Consider the following 27,599-nt stretch of genomic DNA (forward strand, 5'->3'; position numbering starts at 1 on the left):
AAGGAGAGAGAAGTGAAGCAGCTAGTCCAGCTGAGATCAGTTCAGAGCCAGGAAAAACTCCCCAATGCAGAGAAAAGGTGAGAGATCCCCAGCAGTTCATGTTCCCACCAGGGACTCCTGCAATCCTAGTTACAGAAGAGGTCCTCAGGTTTTGCAGGTCCTGAAACTAGTATAGAGAGCTACCATGCAACAGCAGTGCTCCAGAGAGGGAGTCCACACTAGGTCCCACATCCCTCCAAAGACCCAAGCAACTGTAGCATGATGCCATTTTGAGATCCCAGCTCTCAGCAGACTATATCCTGCCCTGAGGCCCAAGAACCCCTGCATCTCCACATTCCTGGAGCCCCACTGCCATCCCTTCATGTCCACCCAGAAAACTGTGTGTCACAGTTTTCTGGGTGGACATGAGGAGCTAGTGGTGCATCTAGATCTTCAGCACTCTGTCACACATGATGTCCCTACTCCTTGGGAAACAGGCAATGCAGGGTATGCCAGAAAGGCTGCCCCTGAGACAAAGGAGACTGAAGTGGGCACTTCCAAAAACATCAGAACTGACTGCCTGAAGCCAGTGCCACTGATAACAACCCTGCCTCCTGCAGTAGCAGGGCTGTTGTGCACCTGTACATGCCTTCAAGGGGTCTTGCGACTGGCCCTGCTGGATGTCCTTTTGAAACCTGAGGATCTCCCCTGCCTATCACCACCCCTGCTAGTGCCCGTGTGTACTATCCATGAGCTAGAAGGTCACCCAGCCCCACCCACTGATGTCAATGCCTGCATACACTATTGCAGGCCTGAGGACAGCATCATCTCACCTGCCACTGCCTGCACTTGTTATACAAGGGGCTGGGAATAGACCTGTCCCACCTGCCACCATTGGCACCTGCACTTGCCTTCCAGGGGCATGAGAATAGACCCCTTTTGCCTGCTGCCACCACGTGCATGTGCCTCCTGAAGGATCTGGGGACTGGCCTGCCCAGCCTGCAACTACCACAGACACCCACCCACATGTGCCACTTGGGGGCCTGGGAACTGGTCCACTCAGCCAGCCTCCACCACCACCAGTGCCTATGTGTGCCCCTCAGGGTTCCAAGAATTGGTTCACTGCACCTGTTACCACCACTGATACCACACATGCCACCCAGATGCTTGAGGACCCTCTGTCATCCAAGCCTACCTCTGCCACTGTCAGCTATCAGTACCCAAGCACACCACCTGGAGGCCTAAGGAGAAGCTCACTCATACTCACTACCACCAGAGGTGGTATATGCTGCCAGGAAGCCGAAGATGCATACCCAGCCTGCTGCCATGATTATAAGTGTTTGAAGACTAGTGCAACTGGGATCCCTGTCTCAAGCAAAGCCTCACCACAGCTTTCACTAACAACTTCAGCCTAAGCCACTGACAGCATAACTTACAGACACCATTCATTCTAATTAAAACTGAAGAAATCATATAGAGATCACACTACTGCACCTACCCAGAATCAAAGTCAAAGCATCCTACTCAATCAACACTATAGATGCATGTAGAGGAAAAAATCCTTCCCTATGGTAGCCAAGACATAAAATAAGAAAAATCCACTGTTACACCAGATGTGCAGATAACAATGTAAGTTCAAGAAATGTTAAAAAGCAAGAAAACCTGACACCTCCAAAGGAACACAATAATTCACCATACAAGAGTTTAACAAGGTCAGGCGTGGTGGCTCATGCCTGTAATCCCAGCACTTTGGAAGGCTGAGGCGGGTGGATCACGAGGTCAGAAGTTCAAGACCAGCCTGACCAACGTGGTGAAACCCCATCTCTACTAAAAATACAAAAATTAGCCAGGCGTGGTGGTGTGTGCCTATAATCCCAGCTATTCAGGAGGCTGAGGCAGGAGAATTGCTTGAACCCAGGAGGTGGAAGTTGCAGTGAGCCAAGATTGCACCACTGTACTCCAGCCTGGGCAACAGAGTGAGACTCTGTCACCAAAAAAAAAAAAAAAAAAAAAAAAAAAAAACAGAAAGAAAAAGCTTAACAAAAAAGAAATCTATGAAATGCCCGAAAAAGAATTCAAAATAAAGTCAGTGAGACATGAAAGAAAAAACAATACAAAGAATTCAGAAAAAATTCATAATCTCAATAAGAAATGTAACATATATATTTTATATATATATATATCAAAATGAATCAACAGAAATCCTGGAGCTGAAGAATTTAATGAATAAAATAAAAATGGAAAGCTTTAACAGTAGACAAAATCAAGCAGAAGAAAGAACTTCTGAACTTGAAGACAGGTTTTTTGTTTTTTTTTTTTTAAATAACCCAGTTAGACAAAAAATAAAAAGAAAACAGTGAAAAAAGTCTCCCTAACATATGGGACACCATGAATATTAGAATTTAGGGAGTTCCCAAAGGAGCTGGACAATGGCATAGAAATCCTATTTAATCATGTAATAGCTAAAAACTTTTCAATTTTTACAAAAGGTGTAAGCATCAAATAGAAGCTCAAAAACCCCCAAATGGATTCAACCCAACAAGGTCTTCTCTAAGGCTTATTATAGTCAAATTGTCAAAAGACAGAGTGAGAATTCTAAAAAGAAAGAGAAAAGTCACATATGAGGGAATTCCTCATCAAACTAACAGGAGATTTCTCCATATAAACCTTACAGGCCAGGAGAGAATGGGATGATACATTCAAAGTTAAGAAAGAAAAATAAAAAACTGCAGCCAAGAATACTCTACCTAGCAAATCTATTATTCCAAAGTAAAAGAGAAATATTTCTCAGAAAAGCAAAAACTGAGGAAATTCATTATCACAAGACCAATCCTCCAAGAAATGCTTAAAGGAGTCTTACGTCTGGAAGCAAGAGCATGATATCTACCATCATGAAAACACATAAAAGTATAAAACTCACTGCTAGAGCAGATACATAAGTCAAAAAGAGAAAGAAGTCCAACATCACCACTACAGAAAACCACCAAACTGCAAAAATAATAAGAGGGGAAGAATGGAACAAAGTGTATCCAAAGCCAGAAAACAACTAATAAAATGACAGGAATGATTTCTATCAATAAAAACCTTGAATGCAAATGGATTGAACTTTCCACTGAAAACATATAGACTGGTTGAATGGATTAAAATTAATAGTAACTATATGCTGCCTACAAGAAACTCACTTCACCTGGATAGACACATTTAGATTGCAAGTGAAGGAATGGAAAAAGGTATTTCATGCAAATGGAAACCAAAAGAAGCAGGGGTAGCTTTTCTTATATCAGATAAAACACACTTTAAATCAAAAACTGTAAAAAGAGACAAAGATGATCATTATATAATTACAAAAGGATCAATTCAGCAAGAGGATATAATAATTCTAAATACACAAGCACCCAAAACCAGAGTATCTAGGTAATATATATATAAAGCAAATATTATTGGATCTAAAGAGAAAGATAGACTCCTATACAGTAATAGTTGGGGACTTCAACACTGCTCTCAGCGTTGGAAAGATCATTTGCACAGAAAACAAAGGCATCAGATTTAGATAGTATTTCAGACATAACGGACCCAACAGATGTTTACAGAACATTTCATTCAACAACTGGGTAATACAAATTTTTCTCAACTATACATGGAACATTATCCAGGATAGACCATTTGTTAGGTCACAAAACAAGTATCAACAATTGTTTTTTAAAAATCAAACATATCTTGCATCTCCTCAGACTGCAATGAAAAAAATAGGAGTTAACAGCAACAGGAACTTTGGAAACTGTGCAAATACATGGAAATTAAACAACATGCTTCTGGATGATCATTAGGTCAATAAAGAAATTAAGAAAATCAAAAACATTTTTGAAACAATGGAAAATGGAAACACAGCATACCTAAACCTATGCGATACAGGAAAAGCAGCACTAAGAGGAAAGTTTATAGCAATAAGCGCCTACACCAAAGAAAGTGGAAGGATTTCTAATAAACAACCTAATGATACACAACCTCAAGAAAAGCAGGAATAAACCAATCCCAAAATTGGTAGAAGGAAAACAAATAATAAAGATCACAATAGAACTAAATAAAATAGAAACTAAGAAAAAATACAAAGGATTAATACAGTAAAAAATCTGATTTTTGGTGAGATAAAATGGATAAAGCACTACCTAGACCAACCAAGAAGAAAAGAGAGAGGACTCAAATAATTAAAATTAGAAACAAAGGAGACATTACAACTGATCCGACACAAATGCAAGGATAAAGACTATTATAAACAACCAAACTCTAACAAATTGGAAAATCTAGAGGAAATGGATGAATTACTGGACACATAAAATGAACAAAGATTGAACCAGGAAGATACAGAAAACACGAACAGAACAATAATGAGTAATGACATTGAATCAGTAATTAAAAATCTTCTAACAAAGATGAGCCCAGGACGAGATGCCTTTACTGCAGAATTCAACCAAACTTACAAAGAACTAACACTAATTCTTCTTAAACTGCTCCCAAAAATCAAAGAGAAAGGAATCCTTTCTAACTCATTTTATGAAGGCAGCATTGACCTGATTTCAAAACCAGACAAGGACACAAGAAAAATAGCAAATGACAGGCCAATATTTCTAATGAACATAGACTCGAAAATCCTCAACAAAATACTAGTAAACCAAATGTAACATATCAAAAAAAATACATAATCAAGTGGAATTTATCCCAGGGATTACAAGGATGGTTCAATATATGCAAATCAACAAATTCAGTACAGTACATCAACAGAATGAAGGACAAAAACTATATAATCCTCTCAAGAAATGCAGGAAAAGTGTTTGATAAAATTCAACGTCCCTTTATGATAAGAACTCCCAACAAATTAGGCATAGAAGGGACGTACCTTGACATACTAAAGGTCATATATGACAAACCCACAGCTATCCTTATGCTGAATGGGGAAAAGCTGAAAGCCTTTCCTGTAAGGACTGAAAAAAGACAAGGATGCCCACTCTCACTGCTCTGATTCAACATAGTACTAGAAGTTCTAGCAAGTGCATTCAGTCAGGAGGAAGAAATTAAAAGTTATCCTGGAAAAGAGGAACTCAAATTGTCCCTTTTCACATAGAATGGTCTTATATGTAGAAAAACCTAAATACTCCACCAGAAAACTCTTAAAAATGACAAACGAATTCAGTAAAGTTTTTGTACAAAAATTAGAAGTATTTCTAAACACCAATAGAAAACTAGCTGAAAAAGAAATAAAGCAGTCCCATTTATAATTGCTACCAATAAAAAATGAAGTAAAATACCCAGGAACAAATTTAACCAAGGAGGTAAAAGAGCTCTGCAAGAAAAACTATAAAACACTGATGAAAGAAATTGAAGAGAACATAAGCAAATGGAAAAACATCCCCTGATCATAGATAGGAAGAATTAATATTGTTAAAATGACCATATTACCCAAACTAATCTATAGATTTAATATAATCCCTATCAAAATACCAATGACACTCTTCACAAAGTACAAAAAACAGTCTCAACATTTGTGTGTAACCACAAAGTACTCTGAATAGCCAAACACTGAGCGAAAAGAACAAAGCTTGAGGCATCACACTACTTGATCTCAAAATGTACTACAAAGCTGTAATAAACCAAATAGCATGACATTCTTATAAAAATGGACACATAGACCAGTGTAGTAGAATAGAGAATCCCAAAATGGATCAGCGTATTTGCAGCCAACAGATTTTCAAAATATTATGTGCACTCCATAAATAAGTACAATCATGTATCAATGAAAATTTTTAAAAAACATAAACATAAATAAAGATAAAGGTAAATCTTTTAAGACTCTTCTAGAAGCATGTAGACTACAAACCTAACAAGAAGCACCCTACTTTAATTTCTAATTGGCTGCAGTAATTGTAAATTCTTACCAAACTATGCCCAACATGTTTTCATTTCATTAAGCAGTTATCTTATCAGTACCTGTGGTAGTCCCATTCCTAGCAAGATCAAGATTACCCTGAGCTCTTTGTAGTTGTGACATAACTCATTTTTATATAGCCACGTTTTCATCTTGAGCCTGGCATCTCATTCTGGGAGGGATCCTAAAAAATTTTTTAACTTGTTGCTTGAGAACTCCTGATACTGTTCTATAATTGGGTTTCCCTGTCATCAGAAGTAGAGGTGACTGTCAGTCTGTGACAATGATGGCTATTGTTACCACAAAGTCTAAAAAAAGTCTTATGTCCTCTAAAAAAGAGAGAGAATGATTGCATGTCTTTAAGGAGTGTGTGATGGATATAGAGATTGTGTAACATGTATGAATCCTTTTTGAAAGTTACTTCTAATTCATCGTCATTCTCACTTGTATTTTAATAAACATCTCTTTCTAGAAACTACATCTGGGGATAAACTTCTCTAGTATTTTATTAGTTGGAGTTCTCCAGAGTTACATCATTCATAGAATACATATGTGTATGTGTGTGTATGGATTTTTATCATAAGGAATTGGCTCATGTGGTTAGGGAGGCTGACAAAATCCCACATCTGCAATCTGCAACCTGGAGACTCAGGAGAGCTGATGGCATAGTTCCAGTCTAAGTCCAAATGCCTAAGACCTGCAAAAATCAATATTTCGATTCCAGTCTCAAGGCAGGAAAAAATCCTCCCCTACTCAAAGACAGTCAGCTTTATTTACCTATTTTAAATGATAAAATTAAATAGTATAGATATTTACTATGTACAACATGATTTTTTTTTAAATTATTATACTTTAAGTTCTGGGATACATGTGCAGAACATGCAGGTTTGTTACATAGGTATACACATGCCATGATGGTTTGCTGCACCCATCAACCCGTCATCTACATTAGGTATTTCTCCTAACGCTATACCTATCCTAGCCCCCACCACCCGATAGGCCCCGGTGTATGATGTTCCCCTCCCTGTGTCCATGTGTTCTCATTGTTCAACTCCCACTTATTAGTGAGAACATGTAGTGTTTGGTTTTCTGTTCTTGTGTTAGTTTGCTGAGAAGGATGGTTTCCAGCTTCATCCGTGTCCCTGGAAAGGACATGAACTCATCGTTTTCTATGGCTGCATAGTATTCCATGGTGTATATGTGCCACATTTTCTTTATCCAGTCTATCATTGATGGGCATTTGGGTTGATTGTAAGTCTTTGCTATTGTGAACAGTGCCACAATAAATATACATGTGCACGTGTCTTTATAGTAGAATGATTTATAATCCTTTGGGTATATACCCAGTAGTGGGATTGCTGGGTCAAATGGTATGTCTGGTTCTAGATCCTTGAGGAATCGCCACACTGTCTTCCACAATGGTTGAAACAACATGATGTTTTGATATATTTATACATTGGAGAATGGCTGAATCAAGCTAATTAACATATCTATTACTTCAGATACTTAGTTTTCAGGGTGAGAACACTTGAAATCTATTAGCAATGTTGACCATACAATAAATTGTTGTTAAATATAGTCATCATGTACAATGCATCTCTTGAATTTACTTTACCTGTCTAACCCAGAATAATGTTTAACCAAATCTCTTGGCACCCCTTTGCCTAATCAACTTGACAAGTAAAATGAGCCATCACAGCCACTATCCCAAATAAGGTTTAATAAATCATTATGATTGGGTTCCCTATGGATTTTTAATCTTCACTGTTACCAGGCTATCTGCCCTTCTTGTCAAGGGAATTACCCCAACTCTGGATACCTGAAACTTCTCAGATTATTAATGATTCCCTTTTTAAAGGATGGATTGGCTGGTAGGAAAGCTGTGGGTAATACCTGGCATGGTAGTTAAAAGGGCAAAGGGAGGGAATTAAGTCCTTTTAACCAATTTTGGTCTCTCAGTATTTAATGATCTGTTGATTTCCAGTTAAAATTATTAAACGACTATCTTACCCAGGGAAGAAAGCAGCCTCAATTTTGGCAAATTAAAACAATCACTTCTGCTTTCATTTTCTTCAGTAGGTTGTAATATTGAGTGAGTTCTAATTTTATTCACCTTCTGCTAGAAAATGCCTAAGACAAATTTCTGGCACACTCCCTTTCACATCTTTATACCTGCCTCTCACGGCCCTCATCCCACATCCTCTTGACACTGGAAGCTCTGCTATGGGTCCTCTTTTCTTTTCCTCTTAGACAAGCCTCTCAGAGCATATCAAATCAAGTAAGCGCTAAATTGGCATGGCAGAGTGTCACTGCCATAGGAAATCAGAGAAGGTAGTTTGAAGAGAAAGCAAGAAGGGAATAAATGTGGGAGCTGGGGCCTGGAGGATGGATGGGGCCAGCAGTCACTATAGGGCTGCTGTTGAACATATACAGTGTTCCAGGCACCACATGAAGCAAATCAAATGTGCATGCATACACATAGCCTTCCAAGAGAGATACTGTGAGTACCTTTTCACACATGAAGAAAGACCCAGAAAAGATTCTTTGACTAGTAAGTGATGGGACCCAGACTCAAAAAAACTCTTTTTTTTAATCCCCTCCTTTTTTTTTTTTTTTTTTTTTGAGGACTCTAACACTCACACCTATGGTTTGAACTTTTGGATTCCAAAACCTATGGTCTAAACAATAGTGTCTATGGATTTTGCTAGGCAAAGGAAGGAGGGAATAAATTCCAAAAAAAATTATTTAAGTTTAACAAAATCACAGGATCTATTATAAGACAGTTCTTTACTAGAAAGTTATTTTTGGAATTTATTCTGAGGCATGAATTCATCAGAGTTTGTTTCCAAACTTTCACGGAAGTCTTAGAATATAAAATGTAAGTCAGCTCCCGTCATTGCCCTGCTTAACGTATTCCATTGGTGTCTAGTCACACAAATAATAAAAAATCCAAATTCCTCGTGGTATCTTCTTCAAGATGCTCTATTGATCCTTCTTCCTTCCCACTTTTCTGAATTCATCTCCTATTCCTCCCTACCTTGTGTAGAGGGGGTGTGATTCAACTCTGATCACATTGGCTGATGCCATTCTTGGTGATCCTCAAATGTACCATACTCATTATCCCTGTACTCAGACCTTCCCAGGCCTGGCTTCCTCACTTCATCTGGGATTCTTAGAGACAACTTCTTGGACCTCCAGTCTTAAGTATATCCTACCCTCTCTTCCTACTCTGCCTCATTCTTCCTTAGGGCGCTTTATAGCTCTGCCTGTGTGATGCTCTGGGAAAAGTGGGGAGGAGAGAAAGTCATGTCTTTCTTCACTGAGCAATCAGGAGTCTCCACAGGTGCAGTGATTTCCCCATGCAGTATCCACCGTTCTGTTCTGAGAACACATGGATGAAATATGGGAAGGATATTAGAGCTTACAAGTGCAAGCAAGAGAACAGCAATAGATGTCTCCTCTGGACCACTACTGCTTCTCTTTAGTTAAGGCTAAACATAATTGCATAAATTGGTGACACATCTGAAAGACTGGGAGTATGCCTGATGCCATCTTTTGGAAGGCCAATTTGGACATTATAACTTGAGGAGACGGCCAAATTAATAGGTAAGACAGCGCTAGTGCCAGGTGTACGCATACTAGCTTTCATATTTCTGAACTTATCCCTGGAAACCTTTCTCACAAGTATCAAAACGGCACTGGGCCCTTTGAAGCTGTAACTTGAAATCTCATAAAAGACACTGTCATGTACAACTGACAACTTTTCCAAATGAAAATAGAAGACAGGACAGGTGGCTCCCTTGGGGTACATACCCCATAAAGGAATCTATTCTGGGAGGGATTTTCACAGTGTGTATTTTTAGTATCACTCATGCCAGCATCTTAATCGGACTTTACTGGTGGGAAGCACTCACCCAGCAGCAGGGATTGTGATGGTAGGAATTTATTCTGAACACTTGGCATAGGCCTAATCATATTTCACTTATTTTCTTTTATGTGGCTTCTTAAGATAAATGAGTCTCCTCCTTTATCAACAATAGCTCAGGATTTATAAGCTCACATTTTTCATCTAGGACAGGGAATGTAGCAACTTGCACTTTATTATCCATCTCTCGTTTTCTTCCCGTCAAACAATCGATAAATTCCCCACCAATGTCTCTTTTTAAAGGTTGCTTACAAGTTTCTGTTTCAGAACAATGTGCTGGCATTGGTTTTTATCCCTAAGTCCTTTCTGAATCTAAGTGCTCATTGGGAGTGATTTGCAAGAGTTTTTCCAAGAATTTCTTTAGCAAAACTACAATTCACCCAAGAGGGCCTAAATGTAGCCTGTATGAGTTGTGGGCATCACTTCCTGACAACAACCTACATGAGTTGTTGTCCAGGTAGCATCTCATTCCTGTGCATCATAGAATAGAATTCTTTTACAAGTACAAATGACCTTAATGTTTCTTCTGTCCAACTACCTATTATGGGTGAGATGAAACAGATTCAAATAGGATAGGTTTGTCTGTGTTTGACCTGACAGCCAGAGGAACTGTTGAGAAAAGAAGTGCTATATTCTTCCTGTAATTCCATGGAATGTGCTTATAATTTCTCAGAAACATCCCTTAAGGATGATCTTTAATGTGTAGAAGTATACAGCAATTCCCATGCTGACCTAACTGTTTTCTTGGATGGCCAGCAAGCAGAGTACTGGGCTGTGTAAGTAGTATCTAGGGTTTGTTAACTTTTAAGCCAGACTCGGCTGTATGTGGGAGCTGTAATTGTGATTCTTTTTGGCTAATAGAGACTTTTCATCTGTAAGTCAAAATGTACTATCTGTCTTCTCTGAGTCGGGGATTATGACATGAGATTAGGATAAAACAGATAGCTGTAATACTTGCCCCTCCCTGCTGGAAGATTGCTGTGTAGACAAAGAAAAATAATAGGAGAATATAGTCAAATATGCAGTGGTTCTTAAAGCATCAGCTCTGAGTTGACCCTGAATTGCTTGTTTTTCACTAGCCAAACCAATCATATGTAGGGAAATATAGTCCTACACATGCCCAAGGAAATAAAGAGCAGCAAAGTGCTTAAAATGGTGACTGCTTTGTCATCTGTATCCCTGAGTGACTACCCTGTTAACCCTCCATGGGCATGTAGCTTGGGTGAAAAATAAATGTTTGTTCTTCAAAGCCACTGAGATTTGTGTTGTCTGCTACTGTAGTATATCCCAACTTCTTTTGACTGATCAGCATGGATTGTCTGATTTAATCCTCAATTTAGAAGTTAGAATTGTCTTGACTACCTAAATGTTTATATGAAGAGCATGAGCCTTAGAAAGCGTACCAGGAAGTGGTTGAAGCAGCACTCTAACCCTTGCAGTCTAGTTCCAAAGCTTATATTCTTAGCCAGGATATCAAAATGCTCTCCCTCGTTTTCTTTCTCTCTCCTGCACTCTCTCTCTCTCTCTCTCTCTCTCTCTCTCTCTCTCTCCGTGTGTTCTTCTGTTATTGAGGAAAGATGCTTTCTAAAGAGAATCAAGGAAGACTCCCAAAGAAATTGATAGCTAAGCTCTAAAGGAAAAGTAGAAACTAGGCAATTCAGTAGTAAAGAAAATTATACTTATTCCCTCTCTGTGTTGAGGCACGGGTAATCCCCGTTGTTTGATTTACTCATGCCCAGAAAAAGTGTAGAGCAAAGAATTCCTGTTTATACATTACTGTTGGAAACCATGAAATATTGAAAGCATTCAAATACAATGGCCTTGAATCTGTAAATCATTAAAAGCAACCTTATGAGATTTTATAAAACAGATGAGAAATTACAGTTTTGATCCACTGAGGCAGCAAAGCAATTTGACAGTTACATATGTATAATGCTCTCTAGCTCTCTCACTTGTGTGCGTGCTTTCTCTCTCTCTCTCTCTCTCTCTCTCTCACACACACACACACACACACACACAGAAAATGATCTAACCAATATATGAGCTTTAGCATTATGGTAACTAGAGAGTAAAAAGGAAAGGAAAGAAAACTATATATTAACATCATTGGCCAAAGAAAGAAAATATGAACGAAGTTGAGATTACATGGCAAATGACAAAAAGGATCAGCAGCTGTGACCCAGACACTGATGGGGTCATCTGGTTCTTTCCCTTGCTGTTGGGTTAATCATGCAGGACTGATGATGTCACCGTTTATAATGCTCCCTAGAAAAGAAAGCCAGTAGCTGCCTCAGTAACCTGTCACATAGTCTAATTGCCTTGATCACAAAACATTCTCTGTGTCTTATTCAGCTCTGGCTTGCTTCACTCTAGACACCCTTCATCAAGTTGGACTTTAATGGAAACAGAACGTTGCTCAGCATGTTCCTTTAGTAAACCCACACAAATAACAAATAACACAAAGTGTGCACAAATAACAGTCATGTTTTACCCTCTTTAACCTACTACCTCTTTCCCCAAACACTTATCTCTAAATCAGTTCTCTTTATGGATTCAGGGAATTCCAAAGCACGTCATAGCATGTCTCTTGAATTGGATTGCTTTTTTTCTGTGAACGGCATATTTCTCTTACAAAAAAAAAAAAACACCTTGTTAGGGTTATATTTGTATGCTGTAAGATTGATTCATTTTAAGTATACAACTGAGTGATTTTTAGTAAATTTGCTTTTATGCAGCTACCACCACAATCTGATTTTAGAGTATTTCTGTCACCTCAGTAAAATCCCTCGAATCCATTTATAGTCTTCTCCCATTCCCACTCTCAGCCCTGGACAACCACTAATCTACTTTCTGTCTCTATAGATTTTCTTTTCTGGACAATACATAAATGAGATCATGCAATATGTGGTCTTTTATGTCTGTCTGCTTTCAGTTATCATAATTTTTGAGGTTTGTCCATGTTATAGCATGTACCTATATTTCATTTCTTTTGATTGCTAAATAGTATTCCATTGCATGGATATAGAATATTTTACTTATCCATTCATCAGTTAATAGGCATTTAGGTGGTTTCCACATTTTGGCTCTGATGAATTATGTTGCTGTGAACATTTATGTATAAGTGTTTGTGTGAACATACGTTTTTATTTATATTGGGCAGAGAGCCCAGAGTGGAATTGCTGGATCGTATGGTAACTCTGTGTTTAAATTCTTAACAGGCAGGTCCTTTTCCAAAGTGACTGCAACATTTTATGTTCCCCTTAGTGGTATATGAAAGTACATGATATTTCCAGGTTCTTGCCATCGTGTGTGCTACCTGTGTGTGTGTGTGTGTGTGTATGTGTGTGTGTTTATGTGTTTTGGAAACTCCCAGAAGGAATGAATGCAATCTGCAACTCTTCTTGCCTTTTCATCTAGTGTTTAGCACAGGGCTGGGCACACAGTAGAAGCTTAATAGTGTAGCATGGCATGTGATGGTTAAGGAATTTTGTTTTGGAGTTAGACTGCCAGGTTCTGTAAGCATTGGTTTTCTCTACTGTTAAATGGGGCTAATAGTGCCTACCCTTTTTAGTTACAATGAGGGTTAATGAATACATTGCAGACCATGTGCTTTGTCTAATGCGTATCAAAATGGTAGCTTTTGTTACTCATGTTTTAAAATTCACATGGATGAGCACTTTCTGAACAATCTCTAGCTTAGCCGATTTCTTTTTTTCTCTTGCAATTAGATATTTAGGTATAGGCAATGTACTGAGCCCCCAAGATGAAATAATAAGTAGCACCTTATTTCTCATCTCAAGAAATTTGAAGTTTAGTGACTGAGGACATAGATATAAATGGACAATTACAATGTATGTGATATAAGATATGAGCAGAAATATGAGATGAAAGATATGATATGAAAAATCGCATATGACCCAGAAAAGACATCTAATCATAACCAAAGGACTGCAGAGAGGAGCAGAAGCATTGGGAAGAGTATTGCTGGCCAAGGGAAGGGCATGAAACATTTACAAAGATTCAAAAAGGGAAGGGGTTTGGAAAAATTGCGAGCATGTTCTGTGACAGAGTGAAGGGAGACCGATAAGAGACAAGGATGGAGAAGTGAGCAGGTGCAGTCATGAAGTGTGCTAAAGATTACATTAAGAAGTTTGTTCTTTTCTTTTGTTGCTATCATTCGGTTAAGTGTTAATGTCTGAGGAGCTACGAAGAAGATGGTTCAGTATTCTAAAAGTAGAAGTGACCATTTATAAAGAGAAGAAAGCTAGAGCAGTCTCAAACTTTATAATAGTCGAATACAGTATTTCTCAACTTTAAAAAAAAATTAACCCTCCCTTGCCCCAGAGAATGTTTAGACATTTTTCCCTATTTGTCACCCCATGAAATGTCAATATTAAAGATATACTGCATATGTACTTTATATGTAAACATATTTAGGCTTTCTAAATTAAAAGAGTAAAAATTTTGTATGCGTCCAACCCCCCAATAATTAATTTTTGTCCACTGGGGGCTGTATCCCCCTGGTTGGGAATACATACTCTAATAAATTGGAATCTCATGTAGGAACAGGTATAGATGTTAACATTTTTGTCATTCCCCACACTACGTTTCAAAATACAACTATTTGGAATGAATAAATTCTGTCACTCTACAGATATTTTCTGAGTGAATAATAATTGCCAAGCCATTTTTTAGGAACTGAGACTACAGCAGTGAATAAAACAGTCAAAAATCTCACCCCTCATGAAGATTACATTCTACTGCAATCTGTATATAATTGTTTCGCTCTTGGATCCAAACTAAGTAATGCCTGCCATTAAAACTGCTCCAGCAAGAGATTATCTTGAGACTTGTTTGTTAAAACAGGTCTTGGCATTACTTTCAAGCCTGAAAATGTGCTGACAGAATTAAAAACCCGTCCGATGCTGATGCAGGGGGAAAATCAAAGGAGCAAGAAAATAGCACTTTTTTTCTGTTAATAGATTTTATTAGTTGGAAAAACTGTTTTACACACCTATCAAAATATCAAAAATTGCACAATAGGGCTGCAACCTACTCATCTAACAACGACCAACGTTTGCCTTTTTCTGAATAAACATATGCACTCTGGGTGTTTTTCATCAGTCGTTAGTCTTCACACATCCCTAGGAGTCCTGGGCATGGGGCGGATCCTGGAACAGATCAGAAATGCCTTTTCAGCAGTGTCCAGTGGAATGTGAAAAATAGCACTTTCTTAAAATCAACATAATAGCAGTTTCCATCCCCATCCCACAAGAACCAAGAGGAAGTCCACGTCACTCAGAATTTTGCAGACATCCTGGTATCTTACCCTGCACCAGTGGGAAGGCCTCTGGGAGCACTGGTCACTGCCCTGCACTGGCCATGCTGAGAGAATGGTGGTCCCACCTACATGATCCCTGGAGGTCCAAATGTTCTGCCTCTCCTGGAGAAGGGAAACTGGTGAGGCTGGAGTGCTACAGCCATTTCCTTTGGAAGCCTTAACCCCTCATTGGGACACTGGCAGGAAAATGGTCTCTAGAATTCACGGGAGGTACAGATCTTTTGTCTACTGCCCCCCACCCATCCCAGTGGGAGAATATCTCCTCCTCTTCTTGCCTCCTTTGCCAGCACATCTAGCACAGTTCATTCAATGAGATTCAGTGAGATTATAAAAGACAGGAAACCCCACTGCAGTTAGGCTACTGCTGCTTCATTCTCAAAATCTCTAAGCGAAGTAATGACAAAGCCCAGGAACCTGTCTGAAATGGTGACAAAGGGAGTCAGGGGCAGGAGATAAGAGGAAGGAAACAAGTTATGTGGAAAGAACCAATATTTCAGTCTATCGCGCTGTTACTCTGATTCCCTTTATTCTGTACTCATCTTCTATAGAAAAGTATTAAAACAACTAACCAATCTAGGCCAGATAAAGAATGAAAAGCAAATGCCATAGTCTTTGCACCAGCCAGAGGGTGATTCCCCAGATTCCACCTACCTGTGCCCCCTTCCCCTGCCCCTAGCCTCTGCCTTTTCTGAAAGTTCTAACTGAGGGCTTAGGGGAGACTCTAAATTAGACTGAGAAAATAATAGGATTTGCTCTTGTGTTTTTGAAAACTCCTATTCTGAGTTGAGTACTGCACCCTGTATGGGAATAGTCACCGGTGATCCTGCGATGAGCAGGGCTTTCAGAATTCTTGTCTTCACTGGGATTACAGTGGGAGCCTGGCCTCCTCCTTCTGTCTCAGATGTACTTTACAGACTTCAGGATCATCACTGGACAGCGCTCATTCAGTCAAGACCTGCTATCCCCCTATTGGGCTACTATAATTTTCATGCTTGCCTTAAAGAAAATTAGTTTCACCATTTAAAGAGGAAAGTAAGATATTGTCTGTTTTTCTAATTACTGTTTCTAATTGTTCTAGGAATGATATTCTCTCTCTCTCTCTTTTTTTTTTTTTGTTTGGTTTTTGAGACGGAGTCTTGCTCTGTTGCCCAGGCTGGAGTGCAGTGGCACAATATTGGCTCACTGCAAACTCTGCCTCCTGTGTTCACGCCATTCTCCTGCCTCAGTCTCCTGAATAGCTGGGACTACAGGCACCCACCATCACCCCTGGCTAATTTTTTGTATTTTTAGTAGAGACAGGGTTTCACCGTGTTAGCCAGGATGGTCTCGATCTCCTGACCTCGTGATCCTGCCGCCTTGGCCTCCCAAAGTGCTGGGATTACAGGCATGAGCCACCGTGCCCAGCCCTCCCTCTTTAATTTTTTGGAGAGAGGATTTCGCTCTTGCCCAGGCTGGAGAGCATTGACGTAATCATAGCTCCCATTCCTGGGCTCAAGTGATCTTCCTGCCACAGCCTCCTGAGTAGCTGGGACTACAGACATATGCTACCATACCAACTAATTTTTATTTTTATTTTTATTTTTTAGGATGGTATCTTGCTATGCTGCCCAGTTTGCTCTTAAACTCCTTGCCTCAAGAAATCTTCCTGCCTCAGCCTCTCAAAGTGCTGTAATTACAAGCATGAACCATCAGTCCTGGTCCAATTCTCAATCTTCTAAATACCTCTTTTACATCTTATTGGGAGAGAAGTTGTAGTTCCTAATTGACCTCAAACTCCAATCTTAATAATACCCAAAACTTCTTATGCAGTAAAAGATGAAATGTTTTTTAATAAAGCTCATATCAAGGTACTTTGATGGGTTTCCAATCCAGCCTCATTGTTCCAAAGCTAGAAAGGAGACTATAAATGTGGGAACATATTATTTAGTTGGTGACTCTAATCAGTTTTGTGTTATATTTTGGAAATAGAGGCCAGTAACAAAAATTCACACTATTGATAGACCTTTCCCACCAAATACCATTAGGCAGACCTAGAGACAGGGAAGTAGGCTAGAAAAGTGAAACTGATCATAAGCAAGAATAGGAAATCCTGTAAGTGGAAAAATGATGGGGATTTGGCATGTTTGGGGTGAGTTAGCTGCCATAAGATGTATGTGAGGAAAGATTAAATTACTTACTGCAAAAGAGTTACTTGGCTTGGATTAGATTTATATTTCTTGAACTGTGGTCGTTTCTGTGCCTCCTTCACTGTTTTTATTTGGCTGGGTGCCTCCTCTGTTATAAACTGTCTTACAGGATGGGATTTAGAGGGGCCTTCTCTTTTTGTAACTCGTCATGGCACACAGCACATGATTATACACACAGTGCGCTCTCCAAAAATAGCAGAAGATTCCTTCTGATTATGTCTGGGGGTGGGTGAATGTTGTGTTGTAGTTAGGATCCCTTCGACTCTGAGAAGGTATAATAAAAGTATCTATCATAAAAATGAATGGTGTTAGGCTTAGGAGTAAGGATGGTTCTATCTATTAATATCACTGACTGCAGTTACCCAGTAAGCTAAAATCAAAGTGACATTAATAAGAAACCCAGCAGGAACCATAAGGGCATTACTTTTGTGTATATTGAGGATTGAGTTACCCTTAGCTATTATCCTAATGACCACGAATATAAAGTCTGAATTGGAAAGAGTTGAGTTCAAATTCCTAGTTCTGTCATTAGCTAGCTATATAATTTTGAGCAAGTAACTTACTAACAAATTTGCTCACTTGTAAAAGAAGGAAAATAATAATTATCTCATAAGAACATTGAAGAGATGACATGAGATAATTTATGTATAGCACTTAGTACATGAGGTATAGTGTACATTCTAGGTAAGTGTTGATTTTTAAAATAAATCACCAAGGAAAACTTCATTTTTTGTTACTTAAGAGTTTTTTTTAATTACTATTGGTGTTTCTAGAAGATTTTAGAAAATTAGAATGTACAGGCCAGTCATGGTGGCTCATGCCTGTAATTCCAGCACTTTGGGAGGCTGAGGCAGGTGGATCACCTGAGGTCATGAGTTTGAGACCAGCCTGGCCAACATGGTGAAACCCCATCACTACTAAGAATGCAAAAATTAGCCAGGCATAGTGGTGGGCACCTGTAATCTCAGCTACTCAGGAGGCTGAGGTAGGAGAATCGCTTGAACCTGGAAGGCAGAGGTTGCAGTGAGCTGAGATCACACCGTTGCACTCCAGCCTGGGTGACGAGCAAAAAAGCTCTGTCTCAAAAAAAAAAAAAAAAAAAAAAAAATTATAAAGTACAGATAAGCAAAAAGAGGAAAGTAGAAAGCACTCATAACTCAGACATACAAAGTATTAAATATTAACATTTGAGTATATTTTCCCCTAGAATTTTTCTCCAATAAAATTTCCTTGAGAATTTTTGTTATATGTACATGAGTATATGTGGGTGTGTATATATATATATATATGTCAATGTGTATATATATTAAACAGTTATTTTTCAGTGGGCTCATTACATATTTCCTCAACTGATTATTTCAGTCAATAATGCATCATGAATATTTGCCTGCACTCTTACATATTCCTCTGCAAGAACTACATCATATTCCCTATAGTGTGTTCAATTATTGTAACACGCAGCTTTACGTAGTTTTTATTTTTTCTCTTATTAACTGACATGGTGACGAACAACTCTAAAGCTAAATACTTTCACATTTACACAGTTATTTCCTTATGATGAAATCCAAGAAGTAACATAATAATTTTCAGCAACAATGAATAAACTGAGGTAAATCGTGAAAAGCACAGAGTATAGTAAGTCAGTCATCAATAAATGTTAAGGAAAGGGGATATATGTATGTAGTGTAAGAAAAGAAGGAGTTGTTTGGAATAGACTTGCTATAATACCCCAAATATAATCTTTTATTTAAGAATGTTTAGGAGTTCTTTTTTGTTTAGTAATCGTATCATGCATGTAATCATATGCGTGTAAACATATCAATGTCTTCTGACCTCAATGGGAAGAAATGTCAACATAGCATGCAGACAGATGAAGCAGCGCAGTTAGTTTATCGAAGTCAGGTTTAGTATGTGTTTCTGTGAAAAGGTTTGCCTCTCCAGCTATCAGAAATGATGACTAATAATGCAAAACAAGAGCTAATCCATCTGTCTATTTTGGGAGGGTTCGAGGTGCCTTTGGACATCCGCGTTGCCGTCTTTCCCTTTGTTGCAGGTTCCACCTGCTGCAGGTGAGACACGTGCCATGTCCCCCAGCCTGTTGCCTCTCACACTGGGTTTGATTGCCCAGTCGGGTTCTCTTGGCAGAGCTGTCTCCATGAGTGCCAAAATAGAAATATACAGATGGCATAGAGGAACAATTTTGACCTGCAGGATCTGTTCTGATCCACAGGCTGAAGTGCATTTATGAAGACAGGATGGGGAAAAGTACCCATTTTCCACTTGGTCATTCAACCCCCTGTGTGGCATCCATACTGAACGTGTTGAGGTATACAGCGCAATGGCAATGGCAGACAGAAGAAGCTGCAGGAGGCTGAAATAACATAGATAACATAGTGAGGTAGGTTGGGTGGAGACTGTGCAAACTAGAGACTGTATGGTGTGTCCAGGCAGGGGCGGCTGCTGCTCACCTCAGTGGATGCTGGCAACGTAACAGCAGGCCCAGCACGGCCATTCCTGTTTCACTGGAGAAACTAGAAACCTGGATTTTTCATTCATATATTTTGCTTTTTAAATGTTATTAGAAAACAGAGGAATACATAAGAAATAACAAAGCGTGTTCAGAGTGTGTGTGTATATACACCAACCACACACACTCACACCCCTACCCCTGGGAGGAGAAAAAACACGGTGGAGCGATGAAAATAGAAATTTGACTTCTTTGAATATTTGTTATTTTGTAGATTTGACTTTGGTGCCACATACATAGTTTACATAAAACAAAATTGGACTTTAAAAAAACAGTCATGAAAAAATGAGAAGAAAAATTGAAACAATTCAGCCTCACTGGGTATCATGTTAACAGCATAACCCCACAGAAAGGAATTATTTCAAGTGACTTTGAAATTCCGCAGTTTGACTGTATTTTCCTAGTAGGATATACTTTAAAGATTTTTAAAAACTAACAAATTTTACATTGTTTTTTATTAACCATAATGTTAGTACAATAGTGACATTGGTGTTCTGAAACTATTCTGTGTGTGTTGTGAGTTAAATGAATAATCATGTTGGTATTATTCAGAAAAGAGATTTTTGGTATGAAAGAAAGGTAGTAACATTATAAAATCCAGGAGATAAAATGGAAATCTTCAAGTCCTGAATTTGAGTTAAAGTTTCATGTTAAATCATGTTATTTTTACTAAACACACACTCACACACACACACACAGACACACACACACACCCCTTATTTTCCAGTTCCGTCTGCAGAAACAAAGGCTCATCCAGTAACAATCAGTATCCAAAGCTCCCAGTTGTGGTTTCTAAATACCATTTCCCACTGAAATGAACCAGGGCTTCTTACTAAAAATGGCTGATTGCAGTCCTGGGGAAGGACTGTAGGATCACCCTGTAACATCTCATATAGAAGCAAAAGGGCCATCAAAGACTACGTGGCTATATTAAAAGGGTGCAGCAGTCAACTGGAAAAAAACCCTTGACTGAAGTAGGGAAATTAGAAAATTATAGGGATAATAATTGGGCTAGAGTGAAACAAATGAAAATGTTTATAGTCATAGTTAAAAAGTAAAAACCTCATTGGTTTGGAAGATACTAGGTGGAAGATGTTAGATAGCCAATTCAGTACTTTAAAGATCAACAATAAAGGAGGGAAAATCCAACTCTGTCAATTCCTCTACAAACTAAAATTTAGAGTTAGCAAATAGTTGATGAGATGAACTTTCTCTGGCTAGCATTCCCAGCTAGTAAATTAAGAATAATAGAATTAGGATATAACCAGTTTGAAACCTCTAGTGAAATCATGGGTCCTCCAGGCAAAGACTACATTGGCTGATAACCTCATGGCAAAAATTGTTATGTGCCTACTGATAGAAGAACCTCCCATGAAGTAAGTAAAAAATTGCGCCTCACTCCACCTCAAAGATGTTCATGTATAAGCTCAGAACCCATGAATGTATTATATTACATGGAAAAGGGGAATTGAGATTGCAGATAGAATTACAATTACTGATCAGGTGATCTTAAAATGGGGAGGTTATCCTGGGTTATCCAGATGTGCCCAGTGAAATCGCAAGGGTCCTTGAGAATGGAAGAAGGATACAGAAGATTCAGAGTCAAGAGTGGTTTTACATGAGAAAAACTCCATCAGCCACTGCTGACTTTGAAGATGGAAGTGAGGCCATGAGCCCAGGAGCCAGAAAGAGCAAGGAAATTGATTCTCCCTTTAGAGCCTCCAGAAAAGGACATAGCCCTTCTGACACCTTGATTTTAGCCCATTGTGTCCTGGTCAGACTTCTAACACACAGAACTGTGAGATAATAAGGTTGTGGTGTTTTAAACCACTAAGTTTTGTTATTTGTTACTGTGACAATAGAAAACTAATATACCCCATTTCCTAGGATATAGTCTTTCTAGACAATTGCATCTGAATCTGATCAAGCCTCTTGATGTAACTACCAATTTACAGGAAACATAACGAATAGAGGAACACATTATATGAAATTATGGGAATGTTCAGCAAAATCTAAACTCTGGGAAATTCTATTTTTAAAATGACATTTATCAAATAAAGTATATGTGTATATATTTGTATATGTGTGGATGTATGAGAGAGAAAATGACTGACTGGAACTTTTAGGAACTGGCCTAGTATTTTATGTAGCAAACAATTGCTGTAAGGAACATAATTCAAATAAGCAAATTATAGAGAGAAAAAAACATATTAGTGAAATTTGAACATGGACAATAGGTGTTTGATATTAATGAATGATTGTTACTTCTGGATTGTGTGTGTGGTAATGGGATTATTGTTATATTTAAACAAAGAAGGGGAGTGTAGGTGGCAGTAATAGATAATAATAGCCATAAATTGATAATCGCTGAAGATGAGTGATAGGTACATGTGTGTTTGCTATCTGTTCTTTCTACTTTTGCATATATTATTTCCGTAACAAAATATTTTTTAAAAATATTAGCAACTAACTTGACTCTTTAAATGTTTTGTGACTCAAACACACACGTCCAAAGTCTGGATTTAACCAACAGACTGCCAGCTTGAAATCTCTGTAGAGTTCTGGAAATAGGATCTTTCACTTTTCCTGGAGAATTATCCTTTTCTCTCCTCCTACTTACCTTCTCCCTCCATTCTTTCTGTGCTGCCTAGCAAAATTGCCCCCCACCCCAATCTGTGTATGTGGATGACTAGGGGGCATTACAAATTGCTTGGAATAGAATTTTCTCAGAAAGAGTGAAAAAGATAATATGCATAACTGCATTAAACAATACCTCCTTATATTTTACATGTTCTTTGAATACCCGTCCTCATTCCACACCTTCAAAAATAAAAAAAAAAAAAGGCTATAACTTTACTTTTTTTTACAGCCTGAGGTGTTTTGAAATTTTGGCTAATCATATCTTCCTTGTTATCTCTGTGTTCTATTTCAGGATGGAATGGGAAACCTGAGGATCACAGAAAAAGGTCTAAAGCTAGAAGGAGACTCTGAATTCTTACAACCTCTCTACGCCAAAGAAATCCAGTCCCGACCAGTAAGTTTCTGCTGAGAGAAGGAGGCATTATTGTTGCTCTGGAATCTAAATCTAGAGGAATTGATCTTGCTATCAGCTGAGTACAGAGAATTGGGGTGGGGAGTAATACTGGTATTAAGATGAATTTGCTTTCACTTCTGAATCTTTGAGTATCATCACAGCAGTGGTACTGTAAGCAAGTGAGATGACCTCTCTGAGCCTCTTTCCATTCCTGCTCAACCCCTGCTACCCAACTTTATAGACTGTGCCACAAATAAGGCAAAACAGCAAATGTGGAAAAGCCATAAATAATATATGAATGCAGATAATATTGCTGTTTATTTTATTCATCAAGTACTTCAAAGCCATTTTTGCAAACAGAACTAAAGAACTAGAATTTTGTTTTTCATTAAGACTTCACACTGTGTAGCCAGTGTTGGTTAGGATCAATTCAATATCAAGCTGAGTGCAGTGGCTCACACCTGTAATTCTAGCACTTTGGGAGGCCAAGGTGGGCAGATCACCTGAAGTAGGAGTTTGAGACCAGCCTGGACAACATAGTGAAACCCTGTCTCTACTAAAAATGCAAAAATTTGCCAAGTGTAGTAGTGAGCACCTGTAGTCTTAGCTACTAGGGACGCTGATGCAGGAGAATTGCTTGAACCCAGGAGGTGGAGGCTGCAGTGAGCCTAGATCACGCCACTGGACTCCAGCCTGGGCAACAGAGCAAGGCTCCATCTCAAAAAAAGAAAAAATTAATTCAATATCAACAGCTACATTCTGAAATGGTATTTAAATAATCACTACAGAGTGTGTACCCTGTTCTAGGCACATTGGTGTTCTGCATGCAGTATCATTATCTAATTTAGTTCACAGATTTGTCCACTGAGGTGGGGACTGTTGTTGCCTCTATTTTATAGATTAAAGAATTGAGGCTTGGAGAAGTTTCATGTCAAAAGCTTCATACTTGTAGCAGGACAAAGATTTCAAGCCTTCTCTGTTAACCGTTATTTCCTACCTAAGCTTTTCCTTTCATTCCTTCTTTATTGCTGTAGCAGTGATTCCTACATACATACCTTGCCTTTGTTAACCACTGTTATTCCAAATTGTGTGGGGTTCTTTTAGTGGTTTTATTTTTCGGTTGGTTGGTTTCGTTTATTTAGTTTTTATTTTTGTTTTTTAGTGGAGTGGTAGAATTTGCTGGTTGAAGAGGATTATTAATGCATTTGCTCTGCCTTGGATTGATCCCCCTTCACCTGCAAGCAAGGCATAATGTGAAAGTTCCCCCAAAGCACTACTTGCATTGTGTGCATTGATTAGCATAATTATTGAAATTCAGCAACTTGGTGCAGTGGCTGATTTTATCTGAATGTTATACAAAGTCTTGAATTGTATTAAACTAGTACCACTACTAAATTTCAAATAAGTTTGCTTTCTTGTGTGCTTAGTAAAAGACAGGGAACAAGGATGTTAAAACTATCAAAAATAGCAAATGAATTTAGCCATACAATGATTATTTATAAAATGTAACTGGAACCTATAGCACATTGTCTTGGGTACTTAAAGTACACAGAGTATTGTGAACATATTTACTGTCATTGAGAAACCTATACCCTAGAAGGAGTAATGAGGTGACCCTGTAATGTGGAGAGTCAGATGATAATTCTGCCTTGGACAGAATAGAGACAGTTTAAAGCATTTAAGAAATATCTGTTATATGCATTGCTCTTAATTTATATCTTGTTTTCCCAACCTGGCAATTTGGTTAGTTGTCATTGACCTATTTCTAGTTGAACTTTAATAGTCTTACCTGTATTAAACTTGTTTAACTCACTAGTTTAGTTTGGTCATTTCCTTCTATGGATGTTGGCATACCTTTTCTGTAAAGGGCCAGAAAGTAAATATTTTAGTTTTATTTTAAACTTTTTTTTTCTCTTTTACAGCTCTCAAAACTTAAATAGCATTCTTAGTTTAGGAGTCATGCAAAAATAGGCCACAGGCTGTCATTCACCAACCCTTCTAATCTATATTAGGAATAATTCCATAAATATATAAATGCTCTTATTAGACTGGAAGTGGTAAAAGGTAGATTTTAAGAACATAAGAAGAACAGTTGATATGTGTTGAGTAAAACATCCTGAAATAAGTTTCCTTGGTATAGAATTAGTCATGTCAGGATATTAGGAAATGTGTTTTAGAAGACTTGAAAACAGGGTACTGGGTGCATCTGTTGGGTCTGTATGCAGGAATTGGATGTCTAGCAAATGTGTTAGCCAGCTTCTCTGGAAATTGACAGACAGCTGATCCTAACTGAGAGATATACCTGCTTGTAAGCTTAAAAAGTAACAATACTTATGTTTATATTTAATTACTTACTTTAATACTGAAATATATGAGCTATATGCAGTGCTTTCAAATCACTGTTTAAAGAAGATAAAAAGCCCTCAAATTCACTATTTTCCATTGTTTTTAATAACTTTTTTCAAAAATAGTAAAGTTTTATAGCCTTACATGTTTCTAATAACAAAAGAAGTATTTTCTAACTGAAGGAAAAAAGACACAGATACGCATACATAATAAAATCTGTAAGTCATGTGAGCTCTACCTGAAACCTGTGCCCAAATTCATTCACTCTTCTGCATCACACACCACACCTTAGGTCAAGCCACCGTCTGTTCTCACCTGCACCACTGCAACAGTCTCTTCGCTGTCTGCTGCCTTACCCTTTTAGCTTCATTATACAAATTGTAGCCAAAGTAGTCTTCAAAATGTCAAATCGCTCCACCTCTTCGCAAAGAATTTCCCGTTGGTTTCCTGTTGCATCTGGAATACAATCTAAAGTCCTCACTAAGGCCTATAAAATGCATTATTAGGTGTTTTCATTGAGGGCTCCTTCTGTTCATCTTTGTATCAGCTCAGATGTCACCTGTTTAGAAAGACCTCCTTCACCCAGTCAGTCCATTTAGCATAATAGTTGTGTATAAACAGCACATTGGTTTTTATTCCCTATAACTGTCATTCTTTCACATTCTTATCATGTTTATATGTTTGGAAGAGCAGCAGATTGTCTGGGTTTTCCCCACTGTATTCCTCAGACCTCTTGCTATACCTAGCACATAGTACGTGATCAGTAGATGTTTGAGAAACTGAACCAGTGAATCACTGAAAATGAAAGTGTCTCTTAAGTCTGTTCTGCAGAGGCAAGCACTGTTAAGAATTTACTGTTTTGGCCGGGTGTGGTGGCTCACGCCTGTAATCCCAACACTTTGGAAGTCTGAGGCGGCTGGATCAAGAGGTCAGGAGTTCGAGACCAGCCTGGCCAAAATGGTGCAACCCTGTCTCTACTAAAAATACAAAAATTAGCCAGACACGGTGGCGGGCAGCTGTAATCCCAGCTATTCCGAAGACTGAGGCAGGAGAATCACTTGAATACAGGAGGTGGAGCTTGCAGTGAGCTGAGATCGTGCCACTGCACTCTAGCCTGGACGACAGTGAGACTCTGTCTCAAAAAAAAAAAAAAAAAAAAGGAACAATTGACTGTTTTATCAAACATTTTCCATGCATATGTATTTTTTAACAAAACCATACCTTGAATACTATTCTGTACTGATGCAATGATGGTCTCATAAGATTATAACACCATATGTATTTTTACTGTACTTTTTCTATGTTTAGATAGATACTTCCCGCTGTTCCAGTTGCCTACAATATTCAGTGCAGGAACATGCCATACAGGTTTGTAGCCTAGGAGGAATAGGCCATGCCATACAGCCTAGGTGTGTAGTAGAGTACACCATCTAGGTTGATGTAAGGACACTCTATGATGTTCGTGCAATGGCAAAATCACCTAATGACATGTTTCTCATAATGTATCCTCATGAAGTAATGCATGCCTATATTGTTTATTTTGTATATCTTATATTTAAAATTTTAATAGCTTTCCTGAAGTACACTTCTGATAAGTTACAATCTGATAAGTTCTAAAATATGTCTGTTCACATGAAACCACCACAATCGAGATAACGAATGTATCCGTCACCCCTGATAATTTCTCCTTGCTCCATTTTAATCCCCTCATCCTGCTGCATCCTTCCTACTTCCACACCCATGTGCATCTCCTAGAACTTTATATAAATGGAATCATATAGTAAGAGTATCTAAATAATGTTAATAATAAGTTGTGAGTTTATAAAGACCTTTTTTAAAACCATCTATTTAATGTCTAACTTAAGAATATGATTTTTTTTTCCTGCAGTGGGGCTATGTCTTGATTTTCTGGGGAGAGATATTAGAAGTGGTCCAGTTCATAAACATTTAATATTTCCCTTCTGGATAACATCAAAGCACAGAGAACAGAATAGAGAATAACATATTAGGCATGGCATTAAAGGAAGAATTAGTCTTTCTTTGATATGTCCACAAAAACTGAAATCAAGTATATTGGCATGAAAAGGTGAAAGAAAAAGATTTCTAAGATGATGATTTAGTCCACAGGGCTTGCCTCTCTTTAAGCACAGAGGTTATTGCCAGCTGAAAGAAACTGGGGTTCTGGTATTAAGGAAGGTGGGAGGAATGAGTGGTTGGCAGGCAACCAATAGGATCTGCCATTTTTACTGAGTCATAACCTCACATGATGCTCATGAACCTCACATGTAGTTTTTAGCACCTTTCCATTCACCACTTTGTTATCTTCAGCTTACTGGTCGTT

At 38.3% G+C, this 27,599-nt stretch overlaps 1 protein-coding gene across 3 annotated transcripts in view; it reads left to right on the forward strand.

Moving 5' to 3' along the window:
* SGCD (sarcoglycan delta) overlaps positions 1–27,599 on the forward strand; it is a 1,041,370-nt gene that overhangs the window by 766,731 nt on the left and 247,040 nt on the right. For all 3 annotated transcript variants that reach the window (XM_055387285.2, XM_055387286.2, XM_004042887.5), the window contains one exon: positions 22,811–22,912. In XM_055387285.2, coding sequence (XP_055243260.1) covers positions 22,811–22,912 — 102 coding nt within the window. The remainder of the gene's footprint in view (positions 1–22,810; positions 22,913–27,599) is intronic.

This window comes from Gorilla gorilla, chromosome 4 (assembly GCF_029281585.2).
Source record: "Gorilla gorilla gorilla isolate KB3781 chromosome 4, NHGRI_mGorGor1-v2.1_pri, whole genome shotgun sequence".
Taxonomy (NCBI): Eukaryota; Metazoa; Chordata; class Mammalia; order Primates; family Hominidae; genus Gorilla; species Gorilla gorilla.